The 21,221-nt window shown below is 43.4% G+C and overlaps 1 protein-coding gene across 1 annotated transcript in view; it reads left to right on the forward strand.

The window, feature by feature from the left end:
- The window catches only part of LOC147679750 (uncharacterized), a 427,474-nt gene that overhangs the window by 186,679 nt on the left and 219,574 nt on the right, over window positions 1–21,221 (forward strand). Inside the window, exons 14-15 of the mRNA XM_086942472.1 lie at window positions 13,094–13,219; window positions 20,452–20,715. Of these exons, the coding sequence (XP_086798598.1) occupies window positions 13,094–13,219; window positions 20,452–20,715 (390 nt within the window). The remainder of the gene's footprint in view (window positions 1–13,093; window positions 13,220–20,451; window positions 20,716–21,221) is intronic.

Consider the following 21,221-nt stretch of genomic DNA (forward strand, 5'->3'; position numbering starts at 1 on the left):
ATCACACAAATATTTCCATCCTTCTGAGACCATAACCTGAAAGTGTTTAAAAACTATTCAGTTATTAATTCTCACCAACGTTTGTTGCCTGCAGAAGATAAAGCAGTTGTACACATCCAGTCCCCCTCTTTGCGTGACTCAATCTCCAGCCAAACAGAGAGGAGCACTGTAATTTCTCCTCTTGACCGGTGCTTCCGATTGCTAGATTTTGTTTCACAGGTTCAGTAGTAGGAGATTCCTCTGGAGCTCTGCTATATTTGATATTTCCAAGTGATTCTTTTCTTTTACACCACAACTTTTTCTTCAAATTGATTTTTTCTACAATTGAAGGATAGTGTACATTCTTATTTTGGTGGCCATTTCAGAAATATTACCCAAGATGTCGGAGTCTTCTGAGAAGTAGTCTCTCTTCAAGTCTTGTAAGACCTCCATCCAGTAAGAGGAAGACTTTTATGGAGGATCTACCCACCAAATACCTTTATTGTCTTTACCCAGGTTATGTTCACAGAAATTGCCCCATGCAATAGGGATTAACCAATACTTTAAAAGCTAGAGAGAGAAGACTGCCATAGGTTATCCTATTGCAAAAGATGTAGGGTTCCACCTCAGACAAACAGGTGTTAACCCATAAACCCACCTCAGAAAGGTAGTAGGTAAGGACTTCCACATCAGCTCAAAGATCCTTTAACCATGCACATTAGAGTTAGACTATTGGTCAGCCATCATCATCTTTAGTGTTGCCAGGCATTGAAGCTGAGTCTCCCAGAAGGACACCAGCAGAAGACCAAAGGGTTAGTGCCATCTAACCCTAATTTGCCTGCAGTTCGCCCTAATAAAGTCACCTCAGACAAACCTTTGAAATTGAAAAAACGAATGTCTTCACAATTAAAGATTTTCAGCTGTTGACCGCCTTGTTGACGAACTAATCAATGACAAAAAAGTCTTCTGATATGCCACAATCAGCCATTTCTTTCACAATGTCCACAGCACCAGTACTGGTGTTGGTGTTAGCTGTGGCTGTTTCACTATTACCTTCTGTCGCAACACTTCAGTCTTTGCTGATCTTGTCAGTGCCATGGGGCATGCCTGCAAAGTTACTACAGTACGCCTCGTCTGACTAGAAGTGAGAAGACAAAACAGAAGAACCTGATTTGGACCAAATTGAGGCTTTCTCCAGCAAGGATGGATATTATTGAGAGGTTAAAGGGCGACTCAGCTTGCTGATCTTCACATCCAGGATGTGGACGCTAACGATGAACAGGAGATATGGGTGTCTCCAAACCAAAGCACAAAAGATAACAATATGTGCCTACAAACAAGTGGCACTACAAACAATGATGGAGAATATTAACCAGAGATTGCTGTTGGAGAGTAGGATCTGCTTACTATGGTTACCCCCACTTTTTGCTAGTGTTTCACTGTTTTTCGACTTTAGTCTGGCTGGGGTCCTGCTATCCAGGACCCCAGCCTAGCTGCTTCCTCTCTAAATTGAATGCATGTACAATAGGTACACTCCAGCTAGGTTACTGGGGCACCCTTGTGAGTCCCTAGTATATGGTACACTAGGTACCCCAGAGGCCTACCAGGGGCTGAAGCATGTATTATGCCACCCAGGGGAAGCCATCCAAAATGACACCACAGGACTGCTACTGCAGCCTAGGTAGGGTGGTGCATGCACCCCTTGCTAAGATATAGGTTACCTATATCTACCTTAAATCACTGCACATATAAACCTACCAGTCTCTCCTATGGCTGGCCTTATCAATCCTGAAGGAAAGTGCTTGGTTTTGTGTGAGACGGTGCCCATTCATGAGCTGAGCCCCTCTGCAGCTTTCGGAGCCTATTCTCTGAAGCTGTTCTGTGATGCAGCCAGACCATATACTCTTAAGTGCATTATAACCTCGCGGTAAATGCTAACTTTAGAATGGCTGCATGGAAACATGTCGTGTTTGGTGTCAAACATTTCGGAATCCTATGTCCTGGCGACTGGGATAGAATTCCACCCTTCTAGGGGGAGAGACATGTACACACTGGTCTAACCGGTAATAGTTTAAAAGAGCCCTGGCATCACAAAATGGATGCTGCAGCCACAGACACGAGTCTGGCCTCCTGCTGCAACTCCGGCAGGGGAGGCCTGGACAATAGGTTTCCGGTCACCTCCCAGGCAGGCTTTAGTGTATTGGGGCTGGGTGGGTGAACTCCATGAGTGCTTTGAAAGTCTGTATTGGGGGCACATTTGGTGTCCCTGTGCATAGTCCAGTTCAAACCGGTTGCAGGGGCTACCAGTCCTTGCTCTGGTGTGAAACTGGACAAAGGAAATGGGTGTAACCACCCCTCTTTCCAGACCCTTACATAGGTGGGTCCCCAGAATATGTGCAACCCCTTTCTTAGGTATAAGTAAGGAACCCCTGGCAACAGGACTTTAGATTACACCTGGACATAACTCTGAAACTGAGTCCTGGAACTTCGAGACTGAGCTCTGGAACTTCAACGCTCTACTAAAGACTAGAGGATGGAAGAATCTCTCTTGGGGTCAAGGAGTGACTCCCCTGCTTGGCAGGCACCAACGAAGCATCTTGCCGGTCTGCATTTCCGAAGCTTCCGCCGGACTCCGAAGTATTTGCAACACAGGAAGAGGATTTCCAGACTTCTCAAAGGCCAACCCGAGTCCCCAGCAAAGCTGAGACTCGAAGCTCTCCCAGTGACGTGGAACCGGAACCCTTGGACACCATTCACATTTGCTAGTGCATTGCCTTCTCGACATCCCTTTAAGTTGTGCTTTGGGTTACTTGTAGCCCAAGCCCCGAGCACCATCTGCAGCGAAGATTGTGGGCCTACACTCCACGAGTGTTCCGTGAGCCCGCTTCTTGAATTTCCGCCCGAGGCTCCTTCACAATCCCTGGTCTGTTGACTGGTGGGTCTCTACGAAGGCAACTCTTATTTTCCTTGGGCTTCCCTGGTTGCTCCAGACATGCCCTGAAGCTCCACTGCTTGGTGAATCCCTCAGACCTTGCTGGTCCAAGCTGAAGCATTTCTTTGATTCCTGCATGGGTTGCTGTTGCCAAGGCTTCTTGGGTCCAATCAGGGCACCGACACCACAGCACTCGACATTCTTTGTGGAAAAGCTTGATTCCAGATCCTGGTCTTTGTCGATGCCTCCTGGTCCTCGTGGCTGAAGAGTCAAGCTTCACCTCTTTCACCTGAAATCACCCGACATCGGTGGGCGCTCGACTATTGTGCCCCTGGCCACTGGCAAGTGACCCAGACTCTGTCCCCTCTGCTTTCAGGTACCTCTCATCTTCGATCCAGGCTCGGATCACACCGGACACTTTCCACTTGGACGACAGCAGCACTTTGCAGCAGATCGCCATTGAAAACGAGGACGAAACCTGACACCAAAAAACACCTATGCACCCGGCTTCCCTGGGTGAGGTAACTCGAGTACTCCTGTGCTCCTGTGGGTGTTGGCTCTAGAACCCCTTAACTCTGCAGGGGGTTGCTCAAAGTCCTCTCCTAAGTGTCTTTTATCTTTAAATTTCCAACCACGACTTGCCCCATAGAAGTTAATGGTGATCCGCGGCTGTGTTTAGACACTGCACGCATCCCCTGTGGGTCCCCTGTGCCACTACCTAGGGGGGTTCCCTCTGGCCCCAGCACTTCTAAAGGCTTTAGGCCTTAAGTCAAGTCATGGTTCTTATACCACTTTCTTAACATATGGTTTGGTACGCCCTTAGGGCTCAACGTATATTTTGCTACTTTACTGTGTGTTATTACGTTTACTGAATGTACTTTTGCCTCTATCCTCACAAAGGGACTAGAGGGGTGTGTTTAGAATAAATACATATATGTTATATATATACCTGGTGTGGTTCTCCTTTCATTTGGTCATTCACAAGATTATAGACTTGTAAAACAAGCTGCTTTACATTCCTTCAAGACTTAGCCTGAATGCTGCTCTCCACAGCTACCACTAGGATAGCTTTCTATAAAGGTTGTCTTTAACCTACTATCAATAAGGGTCGTTTGGACTGGTGCAAGGTGCCCACTAGAATAGTGGACAGCACATGCCTGGCCAACTTCTCACAATTGCAACCCCTCCTGCAGAAAATACTGCAGGAAGAACCTATATTAGTGCCTCAGCCTCAAGTTTTGTAGCAAATCGTACACCAATGTACTCCTCAACAGGCCCTTATAGTTACTGTATGTAAGCCTACCAAACAGCTGCCTGCACACTCACTAAATATGCACACACTTGAAATCGATAGTAATGACATGTCATCTTGATATAGTGACTTTCTGGGGGAACATCCACGCAGTGCTAAATCCTTAGATGGATATGCAATAAGAATGTGGATGGCAATGCTAGTACTGCAGACAAAGATTCAGAGTAGGACAGGACTATACAAGGCCACATCCTGTTTGCATGGATTTTCTGCCAGATGATATTTGCAGATTTTATATCCTTACTGAGAAGGCTTCACCTGATTTCTAATGTGGGAAAGATCTGCTTCCTGTTTGACTTAAAGAAACATCTAACAGATGCGGTAGGCTGATACCAATTCTTGATCATATCTGAGAGGGCCTTTTGATTATGAAGAACCCAGCTACTGCTACTGCTACTGTGAAGTTGTTCTGTATAGAGAAGAAATATAAGGCAACGACATCTCATCAGTCATGCATCTTAAATGTAAAATGTGTACATGCTTTCCAAACTCTACTCCACCAGCTGAATAAGTTCTGCACTCTCTAGACATCAAACAGTGCTTTAAATTTGACCTTCAGAAGACTAGTCATTTTCGTCACACAGACCAACTATGGAAGAGTAACCCTATAACAAGAGACTTTGGATAAATGGGTCGCGTCTTGTACATAAAAGGCTCACAGACTAATGAACAGTCAGCTCACAGGATCCTGGAGTCTTTCTCAAGGACTTTAGTAAGGCAGCAACATGACAATCCTTCCGTTCCATAAGCCTTAGTGTATTGAAGTCAACGCCAGAATAGAAGTTGCAGATGATAGACCAGTGTTTAGTAAACTTGTTTTCCTAAGGTGAGCATCATTGCATACCTTCCTCTTGTTTGATACTTTACTGCTATGTTAATCTTTATTCAAGGATGTGAATCTATGAAAATCCATGTTTGGAGAAGAAAATACTTTACTTACATGTATCTTCGATGTTCCAGTTTTGTTATTTTTAATGGATTCACAAACTACCCACACTCCTGGTCATGAGTCTATAGGTAAATAGCTACAATACATTCACATTCACACACTGGATTATCTGGCAGTTGGATGCCTCTGTCAGGGGAAGGGATGAGAGTGATGCTCTCGGATTGGCTGAAGTTTTGGCCACTCAAGGAGGAAGAATGGATGTGTGTCTATGGGCTTTTCAATGCTCTGGAGTGCTTTGTCAACATTGGACATCGAATGTTCCTTGCCTGACATTGAGGAATGATTCAATCATGTAAGTCTATGAAAGATCCAATGCTGGAGAACCAAAGTTGCAGGTGGGTAACCTGTTGTACTCTATTAATTATTGTTCTCCTTACAGGATATTTGTGTTTCAAATTTTGAAGCCACCACACTACAAGCCATGGATCTTCTTTTATGTTATCATTGATGTGCTCTATCAGACGTAATAACATACAAGAGTGCCAGTAATGCTTCAGAACCAGTGCCCTTCACTTGTCTATCATGGAATCTTCATTAATATGCACGAACACTGGAATATTTGGCCCTATTTTTACCATTCCTTAACATCTTTTTTTTTAAAAAGTGAAATAACTTTCCCCTAAGCTTTTCATAAACATTGCCTACCTAAGGGCAAAGACTATTTTGCATTTTCTTTAGTTATAATCTCCAGTTTCAGTGTGAAACTAAAGTAAATACAAAACTACTAACCATCTTCTATTACAAAAGGTAAAAACAAAACAGGAAATGGGTATGAAAAATAAAGATTTTCTTATGGAGAATGTACATTATTTTTCACCTATCACCTACTTTTTTATGCTCTATGATGAGAGGGTTCCTGAAAAATTGACTTTCGTTCCCACTTTAAAAATGCAGATTTGGAATGTTCGAATTTTATTCCCACATTGCTTGATATCTTTTAACATTAATGTAAGGTTTATTTTTATTTTCCTCTCCATCACGTCTTTTCCCCTATCTTTTGAACCAGCCACTAAAGGCATTTTCAAGTGTATGCATCTTGATATGTGAGAAACTCGAAGGGATTTCACCAAGTGCTATGCATGAATTATTTTAGGCCATTTCTAAGCATGCTACACAATCCTGACCCCCTAAGGCTCCCACGGCAACAGTGAGCAGAGGTGCAGGCCTCAGGGAAAGTGAGAGCACAGTGATCAGAACAGATGCAGCGAGGCCTCTGCCATCTTGCAGCAGCCATGAGAGGCCAGCTTTCAGCAGAGAGTGCTCCGGGATGGCCGAGCTGGCCTGAGACAACACCGATGGGTGAAGCTGAAACCTGCAATAACCATGTGGGGGCCAAGGCAACTGGAGATGCGTCCCGTGGATTACCGGTGAGCCGAGCTGCCGGAGTGACCTGAGCGGCCGGCTGCGGCCCAATCGGCTTGTTGGGGCCCGAGGGGCCTGCCGTGTCCCGGGAGACCTGGCTGTTGGCTGCGTTGGGCAGAGGAGGCCTTGAGATGAATTGGCTCCAGGCACAAGACAAATGAAAGGCCATGAGGTAGGAAATCATGCAGACTCACAGATCTGCCCTGAAAGTCCATGAAGTGCCACCATGGTGGACTTACCCCCTGAAATCTTCCAAAATGTATGACCTACAGCTATGAGGGCAGCCCTAATTGGCTAAAAATAGCAGGGGAGATCTGTACTACCTCACTGGGGACCCTTGAACATAAGATCCATGTGCTGAGGACCACCAAGGGGTAGGAAACTATAAAGCTCCAGAACTGGGAACTATGGAGGAGCCTGTAGACCACTCAACCAACATTGTATACAAAGGCATCTCGGAGGGCTCATTTGAGAAGGTGTGAAGAAGTAGTGATGGTGCTGATGCCCAGGATACCACTCTTGGAAAGCAAGGGGGAAGGGCACAGGTCCACATGGTGGCCATCCCTCCCTCCCAACAGAGGCTAGTAGGAAGACCGAAGAAGAGAACCTTCTTTCAGATGGAACATGGCAGCTCTGAATAATCAGGACGCCCCTCTAGAGAAACAGGTGAGAAAGGGCCACACGAAGTGAAGCACGGCGAGTAGATTGTCATAGGTCCATCCCTCCACAATAACATCCGAATAGTAGGGATCACAGAGAGAGCAGCAGGCCTCAGCGAGGAACTGTTCCTAGGCAAGTGGTTGTCTGCAACGGTGCTGGGGGGTGGGCAAAATATAAACATTGTTCACAGCGTAATGGGTGCACAGAGTCCCCGGGAGACCACTGCACCCTGTGCCCCCCCAGGGGTATAGTATACAGTCTGCTGAACATCATAGACAGAAATGCTATCCTGCAAGTGGCCCGAACACCGGTACCATGGGAAGTTCAAGGGGCAACTGTAAATATCTATCTGGTCTAAACTGCCATAGTGCAGCCCCAAAGGCAAGCCTTATTGGGAGTTAAGACACCGGAGAACTTTGGATCTTCGCTATCCCCTTCTCTTCCCTGTCCTGCCAATCTTCGCTTAATAGCCCTGGGGGAAGTACACATCTTATTAAATGTAGAGGAGTTCTGGAACTGGCTTGGACAGATATGGTTACCAGACCTTTGAGTTCAAGAATTTGACACAGACAAAGGTCTGGCAGAAGTATAGGAACCACCACAAGGCAAGGCAAATACCACGACTGGCCTTAACAAAGACCTGGCAGAGATTGAAAAAGCCATAGTGCTGGCAGACATCCATCGAACAACTGGGAACCACCAACAGATGGGAAGCACTGGCAGAGGAAACACAGAGATCCTGCAACGGTTAACTCTGACTGGGAGGAGGATAAGGATGACACGACTCCACGGGTGGTCACTCTAATGACAGTTAAGAAGAGTATTTGATATTGGCCTAGAGAACCACTGAGACTTTGGCGGGTGGGTTCTTCACACGTACCACAGAGCAAATAGATGACAAACACTGATTAGTATTTGTGGGCTATGCCACCCATACACACAAAATCAATAACATGGGACACATAATATTCGCAATAATGTTGTTATCAAATAAAGTCGACATTTAGGGTGACAGACAGACACCATGCACTAGAGTGGCAGCCAGTTCGAAGACCACAGTATGGTAAGGTGGGTTAGGTGTTGGGAGAGAGTTAAATAGGCAGCAGTAACACATGGGTACAGGGAACAGGTAAGGGAAACACACCACCAGGGAAAGAAGGATACACACAATGGTAGGGTCAGAAATGACAAATGTAATGATGCAGGCTCTTAATATACTAATATAGAATATAAGTAAAAACTGGTGACGTAAGCCCCTATGAGATATGCAGCGGATGTGGTGTTTCTGCGAAAAACGCACTTCAGTGGCACTGACTGTGGATTTTTGGGCAGAGCTAAGTACAATAGGGCCAGTCACGTTGGCTATACCTCTGGTTCAAGAGGGGTTGTGATCCTAATAAAGAAAGCAGTGGAGTGTCATGTAACACAGCTCAAGAGAGATGACCTTAGATGATACACAGCGGTACAAAAGGGGGTGGTGATGGACGGAGCATCTGAACCAATCAAACACTCACACCCAGTCAAAAGATCTGGTTTTAATCCATCACCGTTCTTTAGCCCACTCTGCCACCCCAGTTCAGACATGGCCATATGCAAATCAGTCTGACCCTGTGCCTCATGGGAACAGTCCAGCCCGAACTGCCAAGCCATGCCTTCCCTGGACCGGAAACAAGCTTCTGAGGACAAACAACAACAGATACATTTATTCTCCATAAAGTGAGTTCAGATTGGGGCGTGAAGTAAAAAGATTTCCAAACGGACATCCTTTCCTTCATCTCGAGTGTCCTCATACTTGTACAAAATGCAATGCTGAAAACAACACTAAGGAAGAATAGATGTGGAAAACAAAGCTGTTCATACTCAGGGAGGTCGGTAGCAAATTAAACCTGGACCCCCACTTACCTCCACTGCTACGATTAGCAATAATACACAAGGTGGACTTGAGGTATGAATAGAAAGTGCTGCCACAAAAACCTCATACCATTGTGCAAGATGCTCTGTGTCTGCTTGCACTGCACAGTGAGACTAAGTGTTGCCAAGTGTGCTCCATAGCGAGATTTACAGAGAGGCTGGATTAGTCGGTCCTCTTGATGAGTGGAGGTGAGAAACTTGTGAAGCAAAGGAAAAAAAGGAGGTATGTAGTTATGAAGGAGAGTGATAGCAATGCACGGCGGAAGACAGAAAGGTGGAAAATCTAGTTGAGGTCACCTGAGATCTCCTCTAACTTGGCATGAAAGTGCATGGCACCTTTGAAGCAAATGCACTGTGTGTAGCACCATGTGCTGGAAAACCATGTTAAGCCCTGCATGAAATTGTTAATTGTAAGGAGGAGGTGAGCCGGATGACGAAGCTGAATGTGATAAAAGAGTGGTGTACAAGTTGTGATGAAGGGCTGCATTGTGAAACTGACCGAAGGGCCTAAAGACTGGCTTGAGAAGAGTAAGAGACACCAATGAGAGTACACAATAGCGTGAGAGGAGCTGTAACGTGACAAGGAAAACGTAAGTAATGTACTGTCAATGGCAATAAAAAGCAGCAGATGCAGGCCTAGACCTGGTTGCACTACGGCATAGGAGTGACACAGAAGTCTGCAGTTACTGAAGCCAGTTCAAAAGAAAGCTGTTTTTGGAGAAAAACAGTAAATGTGAGAAGCTGTCAAGAGTCAATTGCAGCCGGACAAACAAAAGTTGATGGCGAAGAGGAGAGAAAACCCCTTGAATTCCCAGGCTAGTGGTGCCTTAAATAACAAGGTCTCAGCATTCCTGGGGCGGAGTGGGAGCGCATTACTTTGAAGTCTGATGGGGGAGCGACAACCTTTGAAGTCTGATGCGAGGCACAGACAAATGTTGGTTTGTGACGTGGCTGGTTTGTGCACGCGCATAATTCACATGAACTGTGTCTAATCCGCCGTTTTGGCAGACTTTTCGTACTGCTTACTAGAATCTCAACAAACAAGCATTGCTAAACAATGCTTTAGGTCGAGACGTAAAAATTACCTACTTATTCTAACAAAGGTTACTACATGGAGCGGGAGACATGGCCAGAAACTCCTGGCATGGCTTCACACTAGAGAATTGATAGGAGCCTCATCAGGGACATTATAGTACCAGATGGCTGAAGAATAATGGGTAGCGAAGAGATAACAACTGTCATGGCCAAATATATGCAAGGTTTCTATACTACAAATTCAACCCCCAGAGGTAGGCTCTAAAGGCCTTTGTACAGGACTCCCCATGCAGATGATTAGATAGGGACAAACCCCAGGAATTAGTGGAGGACCCTAGGAAGGAAGAAATACTCTGGGCCCTAACACAGATTCACTTTGGGAAAACGCAAGGCCCAAATGGGCTACCGGCATAATTATTTTAAAGAATAGCAAGCAAGATGGCAACCTCCCTGCATAAGTTGTATCTATGGGCGTACTGGGGGAGGGGGAACTCCTAAGTGACTTACGCACTGCGACAATCGTTCTTCTCCCAAAGGAGGGTAAGCCCAGAGACAGATGGGACTCATACCAGCCAATATCTCTCCTAAATATGGACACCTAAATACTGGTCAAAGCATGAGCAAAAAGACTTTGCGGTGTGATCCCTTATCTGGTCCATCCTGACCAGAACGGCTTCATATCCTGACGATCGACCAAGCTAAATCTCTGACACCTTTACAATAATATCACAGTGGTAGAGGGCTCAGGATATGGTTGGTAGTGGCATCTCTGGAAACCCACAAAGCATTTGACTCATCAGAGTGGCCCTTCATGTTCATATCATGAAAAAAATGGGAATTGGTCCCAAATTGTTGAAATGAGCTAAGCTCCTCTACCCTAACCCTAGCACTAGAATTAAAGTAAATATGATCCTAGCCAAAGTTTTTCCTAGCTGTCGGCGCACCAGACAAGGTTGCCCCCTGTTATGATACTATTTGCCTTGTCAATACAGGTATGGGGCTGGTGATGAGGAGACCCAAAGATACCATCATACACTGATGGCATCCTGTTATATTTGACGGAACCAGAGACCTCCCTTACATGACTTAAAGAGATTTTCTCAATATACGGAGAATACCCTGGTCTAGGTATAAACTAGGAAAAAACAATTATTTTTCCAATTGGAATTGGAATCCTAAGGATGCCCTACCCTTACCACTAAAAGTGGAGAAACACTATTTTAAATATGCAGAATGATGGATTTCCAGAGATAACTGCACACACTACAATTATAAGCTGGCCCACTACTGGTCTGGCTAGAGAAAAATGTACAATATTTGGGTACCCTAATGCTCTCTGCATCACTGCTGTATCTGTTTTAAACTGTTGGTCTGTTTTTGCGACCTTGTCTCGTTTGCAAATAAATAAAAATGTGTTCAAAAAAAAGAAGAAAAGTGCTAGGATGTGGTTTTACCACACTATGTTCCTTTGTGAACTGCTGACTAGTAGTCTTATGTCAACCAGCTCTTTCTTTCTTAGCTTCTGCCTTCTCCATCACTGTGAAGGAAATTGAAATATTCAACTATCACGCCTTAGAGTGATTATATCATGATCCAAGTCCAAAAACCAAACAAGCTGATGTTATTCTCGTCTCCCAAGACCAGGTTGTGTTCATTCTTAGTGTGTTTTATTAACTACTAGCCTATTCAATAGCATTCCCTCACCTGTTACAAATAAAAAAGTTGGGCTTTCTTTCAGTGCATCATGTCACTTGCTTTCTACTCAATTAAAACTGTAATGAAGCTCACGAAAAACAATCTTTTGTCAATGCTGTTTCTGAAAGACTCGTTTCTACATATTTCTCTCATTCTTTCACTTACCAACTTTGGAACACTGTAGCACAACAACCTTTTCAAGTGAAAAAGTAAATTGAGAAATCTTTCCATTCTTAATTGAAAGTGCAACATATGAAACTTGCAGCAGGTGAATGCAGATGGTTGCACTTATGGCATTAGCCTTTCCAAGGCAAGGCATTTCCTTGTCAGGGTAACTGTGAGGTAAATGTAATAATCAGTTGTAAACATGCTGAGGTAAAGGCTGTGCTATGCTTTGGTTTCTTCTTCTTTGATGTTTCAAAGTTACCTAAACAGATTTTCTGTACTCTCAGTGACTCTAATTCCACAACAGTAGCAAATGTGTTACCATAAGTATTGGTTTATTAGTTAGATATCATTTCTTAAGCTGTTCACCTTATAAATGACAGCCACTAGAATCTCTCTTTCAGCAGAGAAGTATCATTGTAGAGATATGCCACAGGTTTATTTGTCAAGGAATACTACCTGACAACAGTACATGCCAGAGGACATGGTCTTGGCAGCAGTAACATTTGAAAGATGCTATGGTCAACAAGTTATTTATGTGTCAACATATATCACTGAGATGTCCATTTTCACTGATTTGCAAAGTTGCTTGGTGTCCCTTATAATATTTCTGTATTGGAATTTGCCGTGGCCAATCCTCTGGTGTGAACAGACTGGTTCGTCAAGTTTATTTGAACCAAAAGTTGTCAGTACACAAGTTTCCAATTCATAAACTTGCGCTTATAGCTCGGGTCTTGTTTTCAAAGCTTCAGTCTAGTACAGAATTGGATTACCAATCTACTTGTTTAATGCAAACAGCAATGGTGCAGTTATCATACGATGTTAAATTGGAACTTGAAGATTGAAATCCTCCTCAAAGAAAAGACTGTCTATATGAGATAAGGGTATTACCATAAGTCTGTGTAGGTGATGTGCTTTCTTTAAATGTCTTAATATGCGGAACTCTGCTTTTGATTTCCACCAGAGCACGCGTGTGCAAACATATCTTGCTCCTAATTTCTGTAGAGGTTGCAAAGTTTGCAGTTTGTCTTCTGAACAGGAACTCATACTCTAGGCTTTCCTTCAATAATATTGTTTATCTTTTCCCCCCCAGCGGCTGAAGGAATCCCAGAAGAAAGTTGATGATAAAACGGCAGAAGGAACCTTACTGCAAGAAAAGGTACTTAAGCTGTCCTCCGAGCTCCGTGAATTGGAGACGACAACAGAGGCACAGATTAAGGTGAGCATGCCAGGATTTAGGGAGATACTGGGTATCCACAGAAGTCAAAATAGTTGACCCTTTGTTAGGCAAAACACCATTTTTCTAATTGTTATGCATATTCAAAATGCTGTTTACAAGAATCTTGATTGATATTTATAATCATAAAATAACTCTGCCTATATTTACCATGCTGGAAAGCTTTTTTTTAAAGGTAAATACACCTTTCTTAAAATATTGAAATGAAATAACTTTTTAAAGGCTTGTTTTCTGTTTCTTGGAAATTAAATCAAATTGCAATTCAAAGTTGAAGTCTTATCTAGATTGAAAAGTCTGTTTTAATTCTTCACTTTTAAAAGGAAACATTTAAAAGAAAATAGAAGCATTTTTCTTATTCCCTCATAAAGTATTTCAGATACTTTCTTTTTTATGTGTTGTGAAGCAAGAATTCCCGATCACAAACTGTTCCTCTTTGTACTTGATCAACCTGCAAACAAATTCTTTTTCCAAATAGTGGTTTGAAAAAAAAAACTTAATATTTTCTGATTCTTTAAATTTCTTTTAGTTTTATCCACCTTCCAAATCTTTTTGTTAGGGTAAGGTAAATAAGTTTGTTTTATAAGCAGTGTTTCTTTCTCATCTAATCTGTCCATAGCCATGCTGGCTGTCTTCCACAAATGCCCACTCAGGTGTGGAAAACATACACTTTCAAGGAATGGTACATTTCTCACAAAATGTTGTTTACTACATTGAGGAGCACTGAGGTACTTGCTAGGAGGCAGAATCTTCTGCCACAGGGTCCAGTCCCATCAAAAGGTCAGACCTTCAACTTTGAGCCTCTTAGGCCTCTGTCATATCATTTCAATCTTCACTTCTTTTCGACACAGACTTGGTCAATCCTTTGAAGTCAAGGCATTTGTTACCACCGAGAAGTTTGATGCAGGACTCGGTTGCTCTTAAGAGCAGCTTACTGAAGAGCAGGGTCTTAAAATAAGACATCACATTTTACAGAAGAACAGGGAAACATTTAAGAAACTCCAATCTGTTTCACAGGTATCCATTCCAGTCTGTTTTAGGGTCAAAATCTTTCATCAAAAGCAGAGGGACTTTGCTATCACCTAACGCTCATCATCATTCAGACAGATCACACTCGCAACAAAGAAATAAACCTCACTACTACCACATAGGATGAGGCCTCACTCAGGAGTGCCCGGGAGAAATGATGACCAGTGCCTAAGCGAGATCACCATTCTCTTTCTAAATGGGACAGGTATTTGATTTTAGCTCCATATTCACCCCTTTAAGAGTCTCACCAGTAGGTGACAAGTTCACAATTAGGTAAGGGGTAAACCAAGCTACAAACGGATGCTCCATCAAAGTCTTTGGTCTAAAGGCTGCTGGAGGCCACCAAAGATGTGTTTTTAACACTAGCCCTGGTAAATTAAAAAGCCTGGAGGCAGAGACAAAAATGGACGTCTTGCTCAAGCTTCTGTATAGAAATAATAATAACTCAGATTCTTTGATAGCTTCTGCAGAACAAACGATGTACTGGTCTTCACCATCTCTGCTTCCTCTGGAAAAAGAAATGAGGTAATGAAATCCTTCAGGAAATATGTTTACAATATCTCAGATACAAACCAGACTGCCTTTTTAAAAAAAAATGAGATGTCTTACCAAACCTTTTTCAGCCTTTCTTTTACAGGAAGCTAAAATACTCAGAGCTTTAGGCCTTGATAAGAGCACAGATCTCGTTAAACCCAATTGAACAGATTAGTGCAATCAGAAACACTTGAGACAAATGTTCTAAGGGAGATGTTTCAAAGCCTCTGCAGCAGCACATGTATCTTGATCCCCCTGGATAGTTAATAGAGGGCTGTCTGAAAGGGACATCAAACCTCTGCTGTTATCCAAAGTTAGAGAGGCAAATGAATTGTGGTTAGGGTGCTCTGAAGGAGACAAATTGTATTCACAAACTAGATCGGATTGCTTGTCATAATTTATATAAAAATCATAACAGTTATGGGTTTGCCACAGATCTGTGGTTTTAAGATTGTTAAAACCTGCGTCTGTGTTGGTTAAGTTCTCTATGGACTTGAAAGCTCTTTTAATCTCAGCTAATGGCCTTTTCTAGCACACAGAGCCCAATCGATTCATTATCTATAGCCTTCGTATGGTGCAAATTCTTTTTAACCCCTCTGTGCTGAGCTTTTCTTAGTTCAAGTTCTGAACATAAATAAGTTGGCAATCCAGAAGGCACCAAGCTCAGATTACTGTGAGCTGGACAATTTAGAACCTACAGGCTCTGTAGTACCCGTGTCCATTATTATTTAGTGGGATGAGGTTTATTGACACTAAATGTATTCCTTGTAGATGCAGTTGTCAGTCTGCAGCATTGAGCTCCTTTCCAGGCAGGATACTTCTTTTTTATTTAAACAAAGGGTTGTGTGCTCCCTGCCTGTTCTTGGACATCGTAAACCCCACAGGGATACCCAATTCTCACTTGAGTAAAACCTCTTTTGAGTGCAATAGGTTCACTTTATGCAAGAGCATCCCGCTCCCATGAAAATGTAGCACATTCCAATTATGTGGCTATACCAAACAAAACCTTCGGATGGGGTCCTACAGGAGCACTCTGTGAGTAAGTCTTGTATGCCCAGGAAAGGGGTACCTGAGGATGTGATAAAAGCGAGTGTTGATCACTGTGCTGGTATGCTTGAAACTGGTGCCAACTTAGGCCAACAGTAGCAATGGCGTGGCTATGTTATGAGAGGCTTGAGGCATGTTGTTGGATTAGCACGAGTGCATTTAATAAAAGCAGTGATATCAGCCTGAGTTTAAGTTTCTTCAATAATGGAGACATCAGTTTAAGAAAAGAGGGGTAAATAAGCAGCATTCGGAAAATTCCTGGGTGACAAATAGAAATTACTTGTTTTGCTTTCAAGCACCCAAGTGGAAGGAAATATCTTATAGTTTATCAATATACAGAGTATAACATAGTACAAATAGGTTTTCAACATTGTGCCTCACATGCGCTCTGAGATTTCAGAAAACTCCTCCAAATATTCAATCCATTTACACCAAGCTTCTATGCATAGACCAGATTGCATGTTCACACACTGTTAGGAAATAGAGCTCTGGAAAGGTTTTCCAAAGATCAAAGGTAAACCTATGCTCCCACTAGTTTCTTGTGTAAAAGTAAGGTCCTAATGAGCCTTTCAAGCTCACAGTAGACCAGAAGTACAAGTAGGTAAAAATCATTAGAGTTAAGTGAGCTAGCATCTGATAGCCCTTCAAATACAATGGCATACTGGGTGATCTCAATAGATGAGCAATGCTTACAGTTTCACATTTTCGTTGTGAAAAGCAGATGATGTTTTTCATATTCAAGGTACGTAAAACAGCATTACAAAGAGCTCTCTCCATTTAAATGAAATCTGCACCACAACCCTTCCTAAAATGCAGAGCAGTAGTAACTCGTATCAGCAGAAGAAATAACGTTTTTTTTTCTCCTGACATGATTAGCTACTCAGAATTATCCTTTATTTATTAAATTGTTTTATAGGTATTTCAATATAAATCAAGAATGCTAACAAATAGCAACACAGTTCACAAACAAATATCAGGTACATTGCGCAATACATATTGTAAGTGAAGGAGTAGTGCATGTGTGTAAGATGAGAGCAGAGTGCCTATACAGTAGCAGCTAAATGTGCACAATGGTAATATGGGAGAAGTATGACCCATGTTACCCGTCAACTAGAAGATATTGTTAGTCGATTGGCAGTGTGTTCCCCCACCACAGTTCCTAAATCCTCCAGTGTTTCTCAGGGCAAACTCTTGCCTTATAACTTGACTAGCAGCCCGTCCCGACCTTGTCCAGAAGCAATCAGGCTTCAGGGCTCCCGCCCGCCCCGACATTGTCCGTGGGTCCCCCGGAGTAGCAGCCCGTCCCGACCTTGGCTTCAGGGCCCCCGCCCCCACCCGCCCCAACATTGTCCGTTGGTCCCCCGGAGTAGCAGCCCGTCCCGACCTTGGCTTCAGGGCTCCCGCCCGCCCGACATTGTCCGTGGGTCCCCCAGAGCCTTACCTCATCCGCCGCACCTCCCCGCGCTCCTGAGTTCACCAGTCCGCCGCTCCTCCCCGCCTGTCCGCCGCTCCTCCCAGCCTGTCCGCCGCTCCTCACCGCACCTCCCCGCCTGTCCACCGCTCCTCCCCGCGCTCATGTCCGCCGCTCCTCCATGCGCTCCTGGACGCCGCTCCTCCCCGCGCTCCTGATGTCAGCACGCACGTCGCGGCAGGCGCTACTTCCATGGGACTACTTTTTTTTTCTCGTAAATATTTTAAATAACTTATATTTTTTTAATTCATATAGCCTATGTCCATCTGCACACCCTGACAATTTCAACGATGTATCAGGTGTGTGGATTGGCGCTGTGGTTCCCGAGTTTACCCGCCTCAAAGGTTCAAAGTTCTTCCTTTATAATAGTAGTATAGATTATTTAGTGAAAATACACTTGTTGATACCACAGAGTCACCCCTCAAAGACTGGAGGAGTGCCAGTGTTATCAAAATCCCTCCAGGCCATTGTTGGACCGAGGTTCACCAGAGCCTTGAGATATTGGTTGGTTTCTGTACCCTCAGATTTGTAGAGCAGGACTAGCTTGTGGAAGGTGACCCAATGTCAGAAAGTTTGAATGCATTAACATTTCCAAACTGTGTTTCACATCTGAGGCTTATTAAGGAAGTGCCTCTCCATGCACTGCAAAATATTGCAGAAGTAATGGATGCTTTGCGGGTATTTAAACTGAGTAGGGAATAGAAAGAAGAGACAGACTCTTCTCTGAGAAATATTAGTCAGTCCTGCTATGTGAGCTCACCGAACTTGACAGTCTATGCTTACTGCAATTTATGAAAAGTGTAGGGGAGTTTGTAACCAAGGTTCCATACATTCAATAGATTTTTCTCATAGACCCATTGTAAATTGTCTGCAAACGGATTAAAATCCACTCTCTCTTCAAAATCTTTGAGGTGAGGGGGGCTTGCATGAGTTGAAGCTATTAGAAGAATTGGGACCTGTAAAGATCATATTCAATCTGGAGTTTTGGGAACAATCGTGAGTGTAATTAAAATGTTATGTCTTGAGCTGGGATATCCTGATGGTGTCTCACTCGCTGAATCCCTCTGGGGAGGAAACATCCCAAATCGTGCCCCAACCAATTCAGGCATTTTGTCTGTTGTGCCACTGGATCATTTGCAGGGAGTGTTGTCAAGGATATTCTTGGATGCTTGCGTTTCCTTAAGAACTTTCAGAGAGAAACATTAACTTGTGGTGATGATGGGAACCGGCAAGAGCAATTTTGTCATACCTAAAGTAGCTTGCGAAGAGACAGCATCTTAGTGATGGTCACCCATCCCTTTATCAATAAAGGGAGGGGGTACAATGGTTCAGGTATCTCTTTAGGGCCAGCCAAGAGTGTCTTATACATGCCCACATATTGGAAGTCACCTCCGGGTTCCAGACAGTTGTGTTTGTGGATCCTAGATGAGGATGAAGAATTGATTTTGGCCAGTTAATTTTAAGGCCAAAAAATTATCCAAAGCAATCAGGGAGGCGATGCACCTGTGGACTGAACTCTGGGGGTCACGCAGATAAATCAGTAGATCATCAGCACACAGGGAAATCCAGTCCTCAAACCCAATTTCCCAGTGGAATTCCCTTACAAAATGATCCACTCTCAGAATGGCAGACAACGGTTCAATGACCAAGGCAAACATTAAGAGAGAGAGCAGGCATTCGTGCCGGATCCCTCACTTAATTGGGAAGGGTTCAGATAGGATGCCATTAGCCCAAACCGTGGCCACTGGAAATATATGTGAAAAACACGCATGGAAGGGAAATTTGGAGCCAATGACCATCTTTTCAATGACCATAAGGAGGAACTCTTCTTTTTAACCTAATTAAATGCCTTTTTGACATTCATTCAGAGGAGGGTGTTCTAAAGATGTCTGATATTATGATAGGTGGATCGATCTGGCCACTGGTCTTGGAGCCTACCGGGTTTAAACATCTGCCCTCTCCTAAATCTAGAGGCAGATTACTGTCGTCAGACGCATGTGAAAGCATAGCAAACACAGAAGGATGATGGACAGAGTGCTGAAAGTTTTCAACCACTCACCCCTAGTCAAGAGATCTGGGTTTAATCCATTGTTCTTTTGCTTACTATGCCACCCCAGTTTGGACCAGCCATATGCAAATCAGTCTTGACCCTCCTCCTTACGGGAACAGTTCAGACCGAACTGCCAAGCCAGATCTTACCTGGACCGGAAACAAGCATCCTAGGACCTGTTTCAGGGTATCACCCCTCATCAGCCAGGGTAGCTTGAGTCCAGTGGCACAGCGAGCAAGGGACCCACGTCTATATCCTTGGCCACTTAGGGCAACAAATGCATCTACTCTATAAAATGCGAATTGGTGGTTTAACAGTGCAACTAATGGATTGATTTTCTATTGGTCCATGCTCACTCTGCTGTTTCTCTTTTGTCGACCCAGGGTGGACTCCTCATAATGTCCTTTGATGGTTTAACAGTGCTTTCAGTTGACCAGTCCTCTGTCACTCCTGGGTACACTCATATCATTCTCCATGATGTTTTAACAGTACCTAAAAGGTAGGGCTCTTCGGACACTACTAAGTGAATTCTATTTACGATAATGGATCCCACTGATGAACAGCTGTGTAGTTTTTACATAAGATACTGCCCACCCCAAAAGATGACTACATGTATGCACAGCTGCATATATTGTCAAACTCACTACCATACCCATCCGTATGCACAACGATATTCAGCACACTATGCATCCACTGCAATAACAAACCTCAGCACCTCACTGACATATCCCTTATAAGCCAAACCAACGATGCACTCTGATGGGCGGCCAATAACTTACTGCAAATCGGAGGTCTTTATGACCTCGCCGGAGTTATGAACTACTTGCTAAATAATGTAATCAGACGACGAGACAAAGGGTTTTAGGCTTTCTAATGGAATAGAAAGCGCTACAGAAATAGCAATAACATAGCTTTGAGCAATTACCATAATTGGAAAATAAGCACATAGTCCATGCAAAATGGTAGCATTTATGATAGTGAAGTTTATTATTAAAGCTGTTATTATGCATACAGTGACTGCTGAATTGAGATTCATGCTTTTTCCATGGTAGATGCTGTAAATATGTTGTTGGTTTTATTTTGAAGACGCAGTCGATAGAAGCTGAAGAGGAGAAGAAAGTGCTAAATAAGAAAATCATGGATTTGACATCAACGGTGTCAGAGCAGTCTTCAAAAATTGCGGGTCTGGAAAAGATTCTCTCTGAGAAGGAGCTGGAATTTCTACGTTTAAGAGAGGTGATATCCACCCTTGGGGCAGAAAAGGAAGCCCAAATCACTGCCACAAATATCATGAAGGAGGAGCACAAACAGAGACTTGTAGAGTTACAGCAAGAAAAGAATAAAGAAAAGGTATGGTATGGGCCATACTAGAAATCTTTACTTCATTTAAATTTAAAGTTTCATCTCCTCCGATTTCACTTCACCTACCTACTGTATTTTGTATTCCTCTCCATTTGTTTTCTATTTCCCATGTATTTTCTTTTCGCCCACTCCCTGCATTTCTCTTCACTGTTTTGGTTTGCAAGCTTTCCTCATGAAAAGTTCTGTTGGCAGTATCTCCCTTCTGTTTTCCAATGTGAGTTCCTCCCTATCTTTTACATTTGGCACCTCACTTAGCTTTCATCCACTTTGTCTCTATTTTTACATTTCGATCCTCATTGCTTTCTTTCCACCTTCGCTCCTTTTCTATCCCCTCCACTCTGCTTTTCCTTTTGCCCTTTTTTTTTGCTTTGGCCTTTACAGTCACACTGATCATTCTAGCTCCTGGTTCCCTACATTTAATAAAAATATATTTAAATGCTGTGTGCTTTGATGCTCTGGTGTATATTTTTAAAATGTTTCCCCAACAAGACCCA

The sequence above is a fragment of the Lissotriton vulgaris genome, chromosome 11 (assembly GCF_964263255.1).
Source record: "Lissotriton vulgaris chromosome 11, aLisVul1.2, whole genome shotgun sequence".
Lineage (NCBI taxonomy): Eukaryota > Metazoa > Chordata > Amphibia > Caudata > Salamandridae > Lissotriton > Lissotriton vulgaris.